Below are 16175 nucleotides of genomic sequence, written 5' to 3'. Positions count from 1 at the left end.
GAGATTGCTTAGAAAATTCCTCTACATTGCTACATGTGTAGGTACCATAAGGCTTTTGCTCGGTTCGCTCTATTGGGGGTCGCAGTAAGGACTATGGAAAACAAAATGTTAATATATCTGTGATGTACATACAAGACAGCACACTGATATGCCAGGCTGACCATTCCAAAAACTGCTATTGATTTCACATGCAGCTACCCACCATTATAGCAGAGACAGCTCGGTCCCTTGCTGCCGCATATACCTTCTCTGGCCTACACGGGAGGTCTTGCAATGCTAAATACATTTACCCGGTGTAGCTGGCTGGAACACACAGAACAGCATTAGGCTGATGCGCTGTATGGGTCTAGCAGGGATCACTACCCCACCCAAGATGTTCATACATTTCTTAGCATGCAGAGCTATACGATCGGTCTAGCTATAATACAGGGTTGGTCACGCCTGTCCTCAAGATCTACTAACCGTTCATGTGTCTCAGGCAACCTGTGGATCTATAGTAGGAATGAAAGCAGCATGTCTGAAAATGTGACACTTAAGGTCCATACACACTGGCCAATTATGCCCAGCGATAATCGCTCAGAGAAAGCCGCTCAGTTCACACACACTGAGCCACAGCGCTACGCAAAGCTGTCCTGAAAGCCGCTCATCTGCTGGTATTACGAGCGGCTTTCCCGGTGATGATGCGGGAGCCGGGGCATACACACTGGGAGGCTTTGAGCTGAAAGCTGCTCAAACTTGCTGTATCAGCTCAAAGTCGCCCAGTGTGTACGGGCCTTTAGGGGGTATGCAATCCAGGATCACGGCTGTCTATCTCTCCCGGCAGCCATGATGCTGTCCCGTTTGCCGACAGCAAATCGGCAGGCGGGATTCAATGTCCCGTCTGCCAACTGACAAAAAGGGGGTGTGGCCACGAAAATGGCTGTGGATTGTCGATCTACGTCCGGAATCAATGGCTGTTAGTCAGGCTAATTTTGCCATTATCCCTCTTCAATGCTGTCGGTAAAGACAGCATTGTGGCTGCGCTAGTTCCCCCGTCGGAAATAGTGGCGGACGATTGCATACCCCCCTTAGTAACGACTACATCCGTACACCAGCTAGGTGATTTGGAAAAAGCAATTGCATATACTGTACATGACTTAACCACATGCTTATGCTACAGGCCGAGATAAATATCTTTAGCTGTTCTAATTTGTGATAATCTACCCCAATTATACAACAGCCATGCTAAAGGCATGATTTTGGTAAAGAGTTGTCGGACTTCAGACAGTTAAGTCAATAAATGCAATGTAATGGGCTAAGGCAGTGGTTCCCAAACTGTGTGCCGTGGCACCCTGGGGTGCCTCAGGACACTTGTAGGGGTGCCCTGGGTTGGTGCCCCAGGAGGATTCAAATTATTTATTGTCAATGTAATGATAAAAATAAATAAAAAAAAAACAGTGCTTGCAGCTTCCAATCATAAAATATGTGGGAAAACAGAAGCCACGCTTGTCCCTCACCACATAATTAAGCCGAATGATTACATATAAATACAACCAACTTAATAAAAAAAATGTGGTCTAAGAGTGCCGCAAAAGAAAATTCCGATACTCTAGGGCGGTGATTTTCAACCTTTTTAAGGTGCCCATACACGTACCAATTATCCGGTACTTTTTGTGCTAACATAGCATCAAATCGCATACACAACGCATGCAAAACAGTGCTATTTTAGCACAAAAAGTACCAGGTAATTGGTATGTGTATGGGCACCTTTACCTTGCGGCACACTAAATAAGATTTTCAAAATGCCAAGGCACACCATGAAATCCCCACAGGGCAAAACACATTAGACCCCACAAGAAAAAAATACAAACATATTGGTCCTCATATAAAAAAACACTGGTCCACACAGCTAACAAAAAATAAAATACGGTACTTCTTTACTTTCACGGCGCCACTCTAGATAGGACAGATAGGATACTAGATAGGATACGATTTGTATGCGATTTGACATAAGATATCGCATAAGATATAGGATAGGACAGATAGGATACTAGATAGGATACGATTTGTATGCGATTTGACATAAGATATCGCATAAGATATAGGATAAGATTTACTATCCATTTCATTACCCCACTATCCACTAGGGCGTGGAGTGAGAATAGAATAGTGTGGCGAGCGCAGCGAGCCCGAAGCGTGGCGAGCGCAGCGAGCCCCGCGAGGGGACACGGATGTTGTTTGAAAGCAAGTCCCCAATATCGCATGCCATTTGCATGCAATTCCATAAAATACATTCCGTGTCCCCTCGCGGGGCTCGCTGCGCTCGCCACGCTTCGGGCTCGGTGGCTCGCTGCGCTCGCCACACTATTCTATTCTCACTCCACGCCCTAGTGGATAGTGGGGCAATGAAATGGATAGTAAATCTTATCCTATATCTTATGCGATATCTTATGTCAAATCGCATACAAATCGTATCCTATCTAGTATCCTATCTGTCCTATCTGGTGGCGCCGTGAAAGTAAAGAAGTACCTAAAATACATTGACCCTTTTCATGAAAAGAAGAGACCAGTAAATAATAGCTGAACTGGTGGTGGCTGTAAACTGGTTTCGGCATCTCTAGATCTGGGGGCACACTTGAAAACAGCTCAAGGCACACTAGTGTGCCACGGCACAGTGGTTGAAAAACACTGCTCTAGGGAGACGTCATTCAAAAAGGTTTGGGAACCACTGGGTTAAGGAGTTGGTGAATATTTGTCATTTCCATAGGTACCCCAAAGCATGCAATAATTAGCCAGCCAGGCTTAATTAGTCCTATCTGGCCACCACACGTGTCCTTTCCATGTAAGAAAGTAAACAAAAATAAAGAATAACTATAATAAAAGTGGTGATGTGTGATTTATGGCAACAAATTGCTGAGAAATCTCCCATATAAAACGAGCGGGCTGATCCAATATGTGCACACCACATGTAATCAACATGTTTGGCCATTTTGGCTGCACCCATTGTTGATGGGTGCAAAAATATGAGCAATATAAAGAGCTCAGTGAGACTTACAACGTGGCACTGTCACATGATGCCACCATTCCAACGAGTCAACTTTTAGACCCGCATAACAACATAGCCCGTCCTTGGTTGCAACAGTCACTATCAAGTTCCAAATTGCCTGTGGCAGCAACATCAGCACAATATCTATTCACCGAGAGCTACAGGCATTGGATTTCATTTGGCATGTTTGGTATGGAAGAACATGACTGCCCTCTATACACACTATGTGATATTTTTAAACAATCACTCATTTTGGCCGATATGGTTTAAAACATCGCCCAGTGTGTACGGTAGAAAAGATGAACGATGCACGTGCCCATAGATCGTTAGCAACAACCTTCAAACCCCCATTGTCTGTACATGCAGGTCAATTTGACCATCGTTAGCGACTGCTTGTAAGGAGCGGAGACCTGATGGCGTCACTTAAAAGATCGTTAAAAATGTGTGTATGCACTTTGTCGTTTGCCCAGCAGTTTAAGTGAAAGAGTTGACAATATCGCTCATGGAGCGAATTGTCTAATGTGTACACACCTTTATGGTCAACCTCATCTAATGCCTTTGGGATGCACTGGAAGACCTGCTGCTAGCGAGGCCTCATCGTTCAACATCAGTGCCTAACCTTAGTAAAGTCCCCCATCCACTACGCAGACATAAGGCCCCCATACATTAGTCCGACTTGTCCTAAGGACAAGTCGGACCTGATTCCCCCCTGCAGCTCCCCGGGAGGGGGACACACGATTTGGCACTTGATGTGCCAAGTTTTGCAAATGATACATCGCATGCGATGTATCATTTGCAACTCCAGGGGAGCTGCAATGTGAAGGGAGCAGGGGGACATTGAGGCGGCTGGGGGGACGGACGCTGCGGGGGACACAGCTGCGGCAATTACTTACAGCTGAGCCGGGCAGGGGGAGCCGGGAGCTGTCTGTACCGAAGAAAAAAAAAAGCCCATACAATGAATGGGCAGCCTGTGATTGGCTGCTGAGCGCTCTCTCAGCCAATTGCTGACTGGCTGAGAGAGCGCTCAGCCAATCACAGGCTGCCCATTCATTGTATGGGCTTTTTTTTTTTTCCTTCCGTACTGACAGCTCCCGCCGGCTCTATGCCGCCTGTGTCCCCCGCAGCGTCCCCAGCCCCCCCGCGCCGCCCCACTAGGTACCAAGTCGGGTGGTCGGACGTGCAGCAGGTCCGACCACCCGACGCAGATCCGATGCGCATGGGACTGCGCATCGGATCTAAGGGGACATCAAAACTAGCCGATTTTGGTCCGATTTAGGCCAGATACGACTGATCTGGCTTAAATCTGACCAAAATCGGCTAGTGTATGGGGGCCTATATATGAAGCTACAAATATCTTCAGATTTCCCATGAACTCTCCCAGATATCTGATCTGATCCTGGGCTAATGGTCCCCATACACTATGCTATTTGGGCCAATTTCACGGCCCGATCCACCCGAATCGGGTGAAGTCATGCACAAATAGCATCATGTATGGGGGCCATTCACATACTCGGCTCTTTGCGCATGCAAAACTTGGCACATTAAGAGACAAATCATGTGTTTAAATTACAGAATCTAGTGGTTGGTACCTCACCTCTCTCCAAGTCTTAGTACAAAGACCCATTTTCGGGTGGTGATGTTTTGGTGCCCACATGCTTTCAGCTATATAGGGTAAACTATATTCTGGCACCACATTCTGCAATCATTTTGTTGCCATGATAGAGAACAGATGTGGCTATAACGTCGATCGCAATCTACTGGTCTACCGTGGAGCTTCCGCTGGTAGATCGCTATCGGTTCCTGAAGTAAAGCCCAGTACACACTCCAGATAACTCCTGTAGCCTCTGCTGGCTGCAGCGGTCCCAGGGATGCAATGCGCGGGTGCACGGGTGACATCACCGCGCACCACAAAGACTGAGGAGCTGTCTCAGCCAATTTCAGTTTTATCCAGTCGGCATCTGGCAAAAGAAGGCTGAGGCTGGGCGGCAGCAGCAGCAGCGGTGGCCAGACAAATTTTTCCTTTTTTTCCCCCGACCTTCCGACCTTAGCCATGTCTAACTATTTAATGCGTCCGTAAGCCCTGTCGACCTTTAGTGGTCAACCTAATGTATGTCAACCTTCGTAGTGTCGACCCTATGACCCATACCTGAGGAAACGCCAGCAGTATCCATATCTGCGTGGCCACTTTGGGAACGGTGTGGAGCCGCAGACTAATGACCGTGAACAATAGAAACCTATTGGCTCACTTATGTAGTTACCTTACTTGATTATGCCGCTATATGACCTGATGAAAAGGCCAACGTAGGCCTTGAAACGTTGTCTTTCACATGCATTTTCTATATTGATAAATATCTACTGGAAGCCCTTTGAGTGCCGCCTCTTTGTCCGCAGGGAGCACACCGGCAGCCCACGGATCAACACTGTATATAAAACTACTGGAAGGCACCCAGGCAGTAATCATCTTTTCCAGAGTGCCACAGCAGATTCAATGTACCCACGGAGGTAACTCACAATGCCTTTGCCAATATAGCGAAGTGTTCTCTGTGATCACTGATGGGATCTGACACATGGAGAAAGGACAAAACAGGGGAAACACTCCCAGAACCCCGCAGGCACATACTACTGCACCCAGCCCACGCTGCCTATGACCTACTGACAATGATTTGTAGATGTAGGGGTGATAGGTGGCCACTCACACACAGCATCCAATACCAGACAATTAGATAGATACAGCAGCGTGTGTGAAGTGAAAGTGACAGCGATCACTGGTGAAGATGGGCCGGAGAACGATGCCCAGCTGTGTTCTGTAATCACTCTCCTACTGCACTAACAGGCTGCAACTGATCCGGAAGATGGGCAGAGATAGGCTGGCTCCTGTCCAATCTGGCCACCCACTTCTAGCTAAATTTAACTATAACCTGTTGCAGAAGGACGGATCCACGCCTGACCAGCTTTAGGCATTATTACACCGCAGATGAGCTCACGCATCTATTGTTTTGTTGCACTGAATATTTATGACAATAAAGCCTAAATGGGCGACGTGAACTTGCAGTATGTTGATATTTAACTTTACCAGTATTGTTGACATGTCATGTTGACAGTTTGCTCATGTCAACACATTCAGCATTCCCAGAGCTATTCTAATTCCGTGCGCTGCCAAGTGTGACTAGTGGATTTCGGCTCGCACCCCTCCTGAGGGTTCATATAAGGTCTGATGCTGCGACCGGTGAATGGGATGTTGATCTGCTGTTGCCTTATGGCACAGGCAGCGGATTAGAGAAGACTGTCATTGTACACAAGACTCGGGTATGGATCTTAGGTCGACCCAAGAAAGGTCGACACTCCTTAGGTCAACAGGGACTGAAGGTCAAAAGGGTCCTTCGTTTTTTTTTTTTTAGGCGTCTAGTTCTGGACACTGTCCAAGTGTATGGCTGCGCTCTCAATGCTATCTATTCACCCTCTATGCCGTAGTGGATGGTAGGGCATGAACTACCGCCTGTTCTGGAACCACAGTGGGGGTCGACCTAAGGACCCCGTCGACCTTCCGGTGTCCAGGAGTGTTGACCATTCTTGTGCCAACCTAACGACCGCATCCCCGAGACTCCTACCGCGGCTTTTGCATACACAGACACAGCAGCTGTGCCATTTAAATGCACCTTTAATATCAGGCCCATTGGTGAAACAGGCTCTCCGTTATCAGTCAAATACCAGCGAATGCATTTTCTAAAACAAAAAAAAAAAACACCCTTGATATTTATGGAATTTCTGAAACCTAAATAAACGGAAGATAAGGATTTGACCACAGAGCTGCTCTGCTCCTATCTGCTACAGACACTTGCGAGGAACCATAAACCTGCTGATAAAAGTGCAACAGCTTGTGGCTAATTAGCCGGCAATGTGACAAATCTGTCAATCATCAGCCGCGGTCATGGTTTAGGGACTTTCTACACATGGCGAAGACAGAAAATGTCCTTGTATGCTACGGCTTCAATGCAGAGTTTAGCTACAGAGGCTCTTAAGACTAAACAAACACTTTACTGGCGTATACAAAATAACAGGCGAATACAATTACATTTCACCATGAAGGTCACACATAGGCCGTGCAAATGAGCCAAACACCACAGTGATTTGTACCATGATAGGTCCGGCAGCGCTGATCTTTACAGGAATTTCAGAGATATAAACAGTATTGTGCCCAAACCATCACCATTAATTTTCCAATAAATTTTTTTTTAAATGCTTTATTTTGTCAAAACTCCAAATTATGACCCAATTTTAAAATCAACAGAAGCAATTTTCCCTAAACAGGATTGTAGTTCCAGGCCAGTCGGAACCACAAGTTGCCGCATTCCTGCAGTGTATAGCGTTTTGGTTCGTTCCATCTGCAGATAGCCCAAATCCTGCTACAAAAATATGCCGACAAAGACTCCATTTTTTTCCCTAGCAGTTTCGCTTGAGCAAGCTGAAACTACAAGCTGAAATGTGCCGGTAAGATTCTGCAATGCAGCAGCCTCTTCTGTAACGCCACCTTCTCCAAGAATGTGGCTGAATCATATACAAATAGAGGCAGGAGAAGGGAGTGTGCTCCCATCTCTGGGATATTCCCACAAACCTTCAGTCTGGACATGCTGCTACAGAAGCGTGTGTATGTGTGTGTGTGTGTGCGTTGCATGTTTTTAATGGGCCAGCCCAAGCAGCGGGAGACTTAATACAAGTTTCCACAGGAGTCACTGGATCAAAAGGCAATTATTCCATCTGCACCAAACGCCCCAACCTATTTTCTTTTCAGTCTTAAGCCTTATAATGAAATGCGGATGACTGAAACCTTAAGTTGCGTTGAGCCTTTACGTAAACCAATTTGCATACAGTATGGTGAACGTTCTCCCACAAGCAGACACCACTCCTGGAAAGAACGTTACCCACACATTGGGTATTTCATTATAATGCAGGTTCATACCAATGTGTTCCAAGAAGTACCATCGATACTTAATCAAGATGCAAGTTATAGCGACAAGGAACAGAGGTATCGATTATACTTTTAAAATGTGGTTTCCCTCGGTGTGTATACAGAGACACCTTCCAGACAAATGTACTTGTGCCCCCACATTCTATTTCAGATGGGATGTTGCTATGGGTAACCAACCAGATACTATCTATTATCTTCTACAAGAAGCTAAACAAATCAGAAGTAGTTTCTGACTGGTTGCCCATAGCAACATCCTATGTAAAAGAACTTCCTTCTTCGTAAAATTTCCCCCTAAGATTAGGGCAGGGGTTCCCAAACTTTTTGAATCACGGCACCCCAAAGCACCAAAAAAATTTCCCGGCACCCCTAGGCTAAAGGGTTTTCATTGAGAAAGTCAGAAACAAATATTAAGTTAAATAAATTGTGTTTATAACTCATCCTTCGTATCAGTTATGTGGTAATGGACAGGGTTCACTACTGTCTGTCCCCAATCTGACTGTTATATTGGACATAGATATCTTGAATTGGTCCTGGACCACCAACCCAAGGCACCCCTGCAAGTCCCCCAAGGCACACCAGGGTGCCACGGCACACAGTTTGGGAACCACTGCATTAGGGAGATTTTTGTAAATTCCATTGTGAGATAGGAGGGGCAAGTTGGCGTTGCAGTAACAGCTGGAACGGTAACTGAACTCGCCCCCCTTGACAGCAGATCTCACCCCAGATTTTTGTAACCAGCCCTACAAGTTTGTGAACCAAAGTCCAAGATTCCATTGGTACCATAAGAGGTACAGGTACAGTGTCTAGATAGACAGTCAAATAGGTCTACCTAAAAATGTCGACAGGGTCAAAAGTTCAACATGAAAAAAAAAGGTAGATTTTTTCAACAGTCTTGTTCTTACTTCACTATCCATGTCGCCATAAAGGGAGAATAAAACAGTGTGCCAAGCATAGCGAGCCATTTGAGGATACACATTAAACTAATTGGGGGTCCATGTCGACAGTTGTCGATCAATTTTTAACTCATGTCTACCTTTTTCATGTGTCTAACTTTATGTCAACCTTTTGACCCTCTGGTCTTTTGTGGTAGACCTTTTGACTCTCTCATGGGTCTTCAACCTGTGGCCCTCCAGATGTTGTGAAACCACATGTTCCAACATGCATTGCCACATTTTTTCCCATTGGAGAATGCCAAAACTGTCAGGGCATGCTGGGACATGTAGTTCCACAACATCTGGAGGGCCACAGGTTGAAGACCTATGCTCTATTTAGACACTGTTTATCTAATAATAATTATAATTGGGGCAGCACAGACGGTGTAATGGCTAGCATTACTGCCTCATAGCGCCGAGGTCATGGGTTCAATTCTCACCCTGGCCCTAACTGTGTTGGATTTGAATATTCTCCCCGTGCTTGCGTGCACACAGGGGGAACATGCAAACCACTCACATGACAGGGAATTGAACTCAGGATCTGGCGTGCTGTGAGGCTGTGTGCTAAAACATTACGCCAACTGTGCTACAAAATTATATATAATTATATGCTGCAGTCTATACAGTACCATAATACAGTTACGCAATATAAGTTGTGTCACTAGACCACCCTGGCCCTAACCGTGTGGAGATTGTACTTTTCCTCACACAATCCAAAAATATGCTGGTAGGTAAATTCACACCTGAAAAAGAAATTAACATGCAAATAAGTAACAGGCATGCTTGTTCTGACAGTATGGAGCCGTCCCCTCTTCTAGCCATGACTAGATTAGCACTGACATGCTAAATACTACATGCGGATCTTTTAAACAAAGTTTCAGAGGGTTGATGAAGAAGTTCTTGTGTAGACAGTGGATTCAGAATGACAGTTGATTCAGGTTGCTCATTCATTGTTTTACTAAATGCTCAGCTCAAAGAGGTTTTTGGATAAATATAAAATAATTCCCCTTTCAGATCGCAGCTAATTGCTGGATTCATGCCGGTTTGTTGCTGGTTCGACCTGAAAGGGCTTTCCGGGTTGCTGTGCAGTGTGAATGGGTCGAGTGACCCGGTTCCTGTACACACTGATGGAGGAGGCAGTGCTTGGAGCAGCACCAGCTCCAAGTGCTGCCTCACTCGCGCCACCGATGACGCTAAACCACACATGACGTCAGCAAACCCAGTCATAATGCCGGGTTGCTGAAGGGATCTGAACAGAGCAAAATGCAGGGTCGCACCAGGACTGAGCCGTTTCAAAGTACCAGGGCGGCCTTACATGTGAAAGCAGTATTACAGGGAACTTGGACCCAATTCTTACACACTGGGGAAGCCATCAGTGTATGTCTTGAACCAATATATGTGATATTGAAGCATTTCCATTCACCAGGAGCCGACATCATCCCTGATACATAAGGGACACTGCTAGCCGTCCGTTCACTAGGAACTGGTGGTGCTTTCACTCATTCAGTCCACAAAATAACTGCTGCCACTGTGTGAAGAAGACAGATATGGTTTAAAAGGGGATACGGTCATTGGGTCTACAGCCAGTTGGTCTACAAGCATTGGGTCGACATGGTTTTAGGTTGACAGGTCATTAGGTCAACACAAGCATTAGGTTGACAGTGTCTAGGTCGACAGTCAAAAGGTTGACATGGGGTTTTTCACTGTTTTTTGAGACATGTGCCGACAGGCGGTATTTCATGCCCCACCATCCACTAGGGCGTGGTGGAAGAATAAAATAGGGTGCCGAAAGCATGGCGAGCGATGCGAGGGGACGCGGTGCATTGGAAACTGTGTCCATGTCGACTGTGTCGACCCTCGGGTCAAAAAACTGTAAAAAAATCCATGTCGACATTTTGACTGTCAAAATAGACACTGTCGACCTACTGACCTGTCGACCTATACCCATGTTGACCAACTTGCTGTAGACCAAATGATCCCAACCAGTTTGAAGACACCACATTCTGATACCTTTAGATTTGAGAGGGCACGGAAACCTTTGAGCAGAGAATCGGCACGCTGCATCTGTAAAGACTCCTAACTGGATTAATCCAAACCGCTTTAAAAAGGAGATGTTTACTACAGCAGCCTACAAGAGTGGCTTGTCTTATTGTCTAGAAATTAGTAAGAGAAAGAGGAATCCTGAAAAGCCGCAGATATCGCGCTCTGGCATTACGCGGTAATACCTGGCCGTGGATGCTGGCTGTTAATTGCTGCTGCATTACTGTAAAAGGCTTTGGTTCACTTAATGCTACTTAATTACTTCCTGGCTACACGGACAATAGAGTGGAGCGGCTGGAACCGTGCTCTGAGAATGAATAAGCAATATGCCGGCGTAATGGGTTTGATCTATGGCAAGAGGCCCACATTATATAGAGGTAGAGACGATTGCCCATACACCTTTAAGATCAATACGAAAGATCAATACAGAGGCACAGAGCTTCACTTCCAGTATCTTCACAAATTAAGTAGAGTCCAGGTTTTATATCCATGCTTGAGCACAAGTGACTTAAGGCCTAATTAAGACAAACAGGCCGATGTCCAAATACAACCGATCACGATCTTCGGACGTGTGTGTATATGTGTAGGAACCCTTAAACTGCAATCACCAAGTGGAGCCAGGGAGCACCCGGTCATGTGGGAGCGGCCTTGCCCTGTGCTGGCCATTTTCCTGCAGCCAAGCGTCCGTGGTTGCAGTTTTGCAAAATTTCAGAACCAGGTTTGAATAACCCCCTTAATTGGTACTTCGCGCAAACGGATTTGCCCATCTCGACTTAACCCTTCAAGTGCCAACATTGCTGCGAGCAATCCTCAAAGTATCCGCTAAAAATGCCAGCATCACTCGCAGCGACTTTTCTTGTAGCATAAATATATACAAATATAGCCAAGTCAATTCATTGACGTTTAGTTAAATATTGTACCCAAAAACAGTACAGTCTGTGAGCGATGCTGGCATTTCATGGCCCGATCCACCCATATCGCATAGTGTATGGGGGCCTTGAAGGTGCCCATACACGGTACGATGCGATTCGCGCACATCCCATTGCACAGATCAAAAAGTTTGTGCTGCACATACTTTTTGAACTAGGTCCCAATCAAATCGCATGCGATTTGCGTGCAATGGGATCTAGACCAAAACGCATGCAATTATTGCACCGTGTATGGGCAACTTGAAATCTCACACACATATATCAAAGGTTTCAGGAGCTAATCAGAACTACGGAAGTCTGAGTTGTGATAGTGTGAATGAAAATGTTCCTGCACTAACGGAAACATGAAAAAGCTTTGTAGCCGCCATCCAAGTATGAGCGGCTGATAAGAGAGCTTTGTAATCCACCGGAATGCCCTACTTGTACAAAGCACTTGCGTTACATAGGAGAACTTGATAACTGAAATGCAAGAAGCTCGACCATCACATCACAAGCAGATGCCACGTTTCTGTATAAAGGATGTGCCAGACAGCATACAGGACAGATGGTATAACCTATATGCCAACCCAAATCTCTCAAGTGTATGCACAGGTGCACCACCAGTGTAGAGGATAGGACAGACATCCAATAGCACACGTTAAAACACTAAAGACATACTAACAGCTCCAAAGAGAAGTTGGTGATGCAGGGTCTAGATTACAGGTTCTCAACTTCTGTCCTCAAGTACCCCCCCCCCCCCCTTACCCCCCAACAGTGCATGTTTTGCAGGTCTCCACACAGAATCACAGGTGAAATAATTAGCTCCACCTGTGGGTCCTTGAGGACAGAGAAGAGATGATGGAGAGGGGGGGTGGGGGGGGTAGTGTGTGAAGGGTTTTTCTAGCAAAGGCTAGGTGGCGACATTGAGCAGTTTCATTGTAGAGCTGAAGGTACCACCCATACACACGACGAAAAGGGGGTGTGCCCATGCCTTGTCTCGGCTGAGGCAGTCATGCAGATAGGGTAGCCAGGGTCCATTCCTGCAAGCGGCAGACAGGACCATAAGACTATGTGAGACTTTTGAGAAGATGTGGCAGCCAAGCTGCAGCCTAGTTTCAGCACCTAGATACTGCACAACTGATCCCTCTTCTCTGCTAAATATCCCAGATTGTCACACAATGTATACATCAGTCATGTAACACCCAAGTGTTCTTAACTTTAAAAGTTAAGCAACAGTAAGCAAACATGAAATGTGAAGTTACCATGAAGATAATGAAAATCAACTGCAATGAAAGTGTTAATTGATTGTGTTTAGAGGAATGCGTCGACATCACGCCCTCGTTGTATTGAATCATCAATGTCTTGTGTGAATACAGTGTGTTGTGTGCGCTCTGCTGGACACACAACCTGATTCAGCAGTGCAGCACTATCTGCATCAGACCCATACAGTACACAGAGACAACCAGAAGGTCACCAGTGTCCCCCCACCGAAGGATAACAGACATGCACATTACTGACCTGGCTGCTCCACGCACAGTACAGATTGCAGAGTAAACTCCAGTTGGGGTTAAGCATGCAGTCGAGTATCCTGAACTGGGCCATGCTTGCCTACTGCGCAGTGAGCCGGCTTGTGGCACATTTCATAACATGAGAGCGATGCAGCAAGCAGTACTGAAGGCAGAACCTTCCCTCTCTCTCTCTCTGACTCCGTCCACTCAGCAAATAGCTAGCAGCAGCACTGTTTACCAATCAGGGAGCCGGCCGGCGTTTCAGGCACTGCTCAGGTACCATTTACAGGGACATTATACAGCTAAAAGCCAAAAGAATCTGTAATATCATCACTAATAAATTATTGATATTGTTTGGTTTTAAAACTGTTCCTCCATCCGCCCTCTTCCTGATGAGACAGTATTGATATTGTGCACACAGTATGCAAGAGATCGGAGGAACATCATACCCCATCCTAACTCTCAGGCCTGTAGCTGCTGCTGGGACAGAGGATTACTTTATGTACCGCATATATATATATATATATATATATATATATATATATATATATATATATATATATATATATATAATGCAACAGGCTAATAAATATAAGATAAAAGGGGGGTACTTATGTAGTATCTGGGCTGCCGATTTTTTGATTGTATGCCTTAAGTTAAGGCATACAATCAGATGCGATGCGATGCGATGCGATGACCCGATTTTTCCATAGGATTCAATGTTAAAATGGACTGAGTCCATTTTAACATGGAATTCAATGGGAAAAAGGGGTCCTTTTCATACCCCTACTATCCAAGTGGGCATGGAGTTGGATATAAACCTGTGGCGAGCGTAGCGAGCCACTGAGCCCGAAGCGTGGCGAGCGAAGCGAGCCCCGCGAGGGGACGGTATTCTGTGTCCCCTCGCGGGGCTCGCTACGCTCGCCACGCTTCGGGCTCGGTGGCTCGCTACGCTCGCCACAGGTTTATATCCAACTCCATGCCCACTTGGATAGTAGGGGTATGAAAAGGACCCCTTTTTCCCATTGAATTCCATGTTAAAATGGACTCAGTCCATTTTAACATTGAATCCTATGGAAAAATCGGGTCCATCGCATCGCATGCGATTTGGTCGGGTGCGATGCGATGCGATGGACCCGATTTCAAAATCGGCAGCCCAGTTACTACATAAGTACCAAAAGGGGTATTCAATTGATGTGGAAAAATAGTATCTTGCCGAAAAGACAATAGTTTTCAATATTAATAGGTCTGAAGGGGTTCTGACCTATTCAGTGTTACCTGTTTTTCTTTCCGGCATCTCTGAATGTTCCGACCTGCCGATAACCAGGTGGATTGACGTAATAGCCGCAAATCCACCTGCTTTTGATGGAAACATAGCCAAAACCGAAAGGCTTTCCCCATGTTTCCGGAAATCTCAATTCGCCATGAAAACATGCCGGATTGAGGCAGGGAGGACCAAGTTTTTCTACCAAAAAACTATTGGGCACAAGTGGTACAACTTTCAGCTGGAGCAGAGCGCACACACTTATTGTAATATGGAGGAGACATAGCTGGAAATGAAATGACATGAACAGTCTTTGCATGAATAAAAGACATATTGGATTATGAAGCACAAACCTATAGCAATGTACTAATGCACATTAACAGCATTAAGGTGCCCACACACTAGGCCCTCCATGCTTGCCCAAACTATGGCCCTCCAACTGTTGTGAAACTGCAAGTCCCATCATGCCTTGCCACAGTTTTGCTTTTAGGGAATGCTAACTATGGCAAGGCATGCTGGGATGTGTAGTTTCACAACAGCTGGAGGGCCACAGTTTGGACATGCCAGCTTAGTGGATAGTAGGGCATGAGAGAGGAGAGAAGTCGCCAGCGATCACCCTTGAACGATTTGCATATGATGTATCGCTTGGCAAAGTGACTTATCTATCCTGAGCGATCTTCAGGCTCTGATGTAATGCTCATGGGACAAGGAATAGCATCAGCCCGATATCAAATTAATGCGGTTTTATCACTTTTCATCTGATTTATTGCCGAAATCGCAGTAGAAATCCCCCTAGTGTATGGGCACCTTTAGGGGGGTATTCAATGTCAGGGTCACGGCAGTCGAGCTTGCTCGACCACCGTGACCCAGTCCCGTTCTCGGTCAGCTCGACCAAGAACACGCAGGCGGGATTCAATGTCCCGCCTGCCGGGGAGCGAAAAGGGGGCGTGGCCACGAGTTGCGGCCGGGAAGAGGCGAGCTGCAGTCAGCAGCTCGTCACTTCCCGCCTGTTCTCGGCAGAACGAGCCAGACAGCTAGTGATGTCGGGCTCGTTCTGCCGAGATACCCTGCTCAATGCTGTCGGGGAAGACAGCATTGAATAGGGCCCGGCGGGCATCTCCCCGCCGGAGATTGAATATCCCCCTTAGTCTACAACAGTAAACCTTAATTAATTTTCCTTTCCAATAAAAAAGGTGGTCATTAGCGACAATGATCCATCAGGGAAAAATTATTGGAGGGAGGTCTGATGCCCATCTTTAGGGGACTCCTTTCCCGACTCCCGTCTTTCTGCTGCCTTCCGCTTTGCTCCAGGTGAGGGGTAATTGTATCAATTTGGGAATGTGGAATAAAAACAAATAGGATCGTATAATACCGATAAATGTATAGCTAAGTAGTACTGAAGACAGTGGATAAACATGGCTACCTTCAAGTGCTTGGTAAAAGCTGCACAATGGTGTCTAAACCAAACTTATCTGTAGATGAAAGCTCAGTTATAAGTCGGGCAGGCAAGTTGTATGATTATCCCTTTTCTC

At 46.0% G+C, this 16175-nt stretch overlaps 1 protein-coding gene across 4 annotated transcripts in view; it reads right to left on the bottom strand.

The window, feature by feature from the left end:
* ARHGAP21 (Rho GTPase activating protein 21) overlaps positions 1–16175 on the bottom strand; it is a 155989-nt gene that overhangs the window by 121071 nt on the left and 18743 nt on the right. Inside the window, exon 1 of one of the 4 annotated variants that reach the window (XM_083189262.1) lies at positions 13390–13535. The exons of the other annotated variants lie outside the window; for them this stretch is intronic. Coding sequence (XP_083045388.1) covers positions 13390–13473 — 84 coding nt within the window. The 5' untranslated portion in view covers positions 13474–13535. Of the gene's footprint in view, positions 1–13389; positions 13536–16175 lie in introns of those variants that run through there. 4 annotated transcript variants of the gene reach the window in all.

This window comes from Crinia signifera, chromosome 5 (genome assembly GCF_055691185.1).
Source record: "Crinia signifera chromosome 5, ASM5569118v1, whole genome shotgun sequence".
Lineage (NCBI taxonomy): Eukaryota > Metazoa > Chordata > Amphibia > Anura > Myobatrachidae > Crinia > Crinia signifera.
Note: the sequence above shows the minus strand (reverse complement) of the source record. Positions and strands in the feature narration are given on the sequence as shown.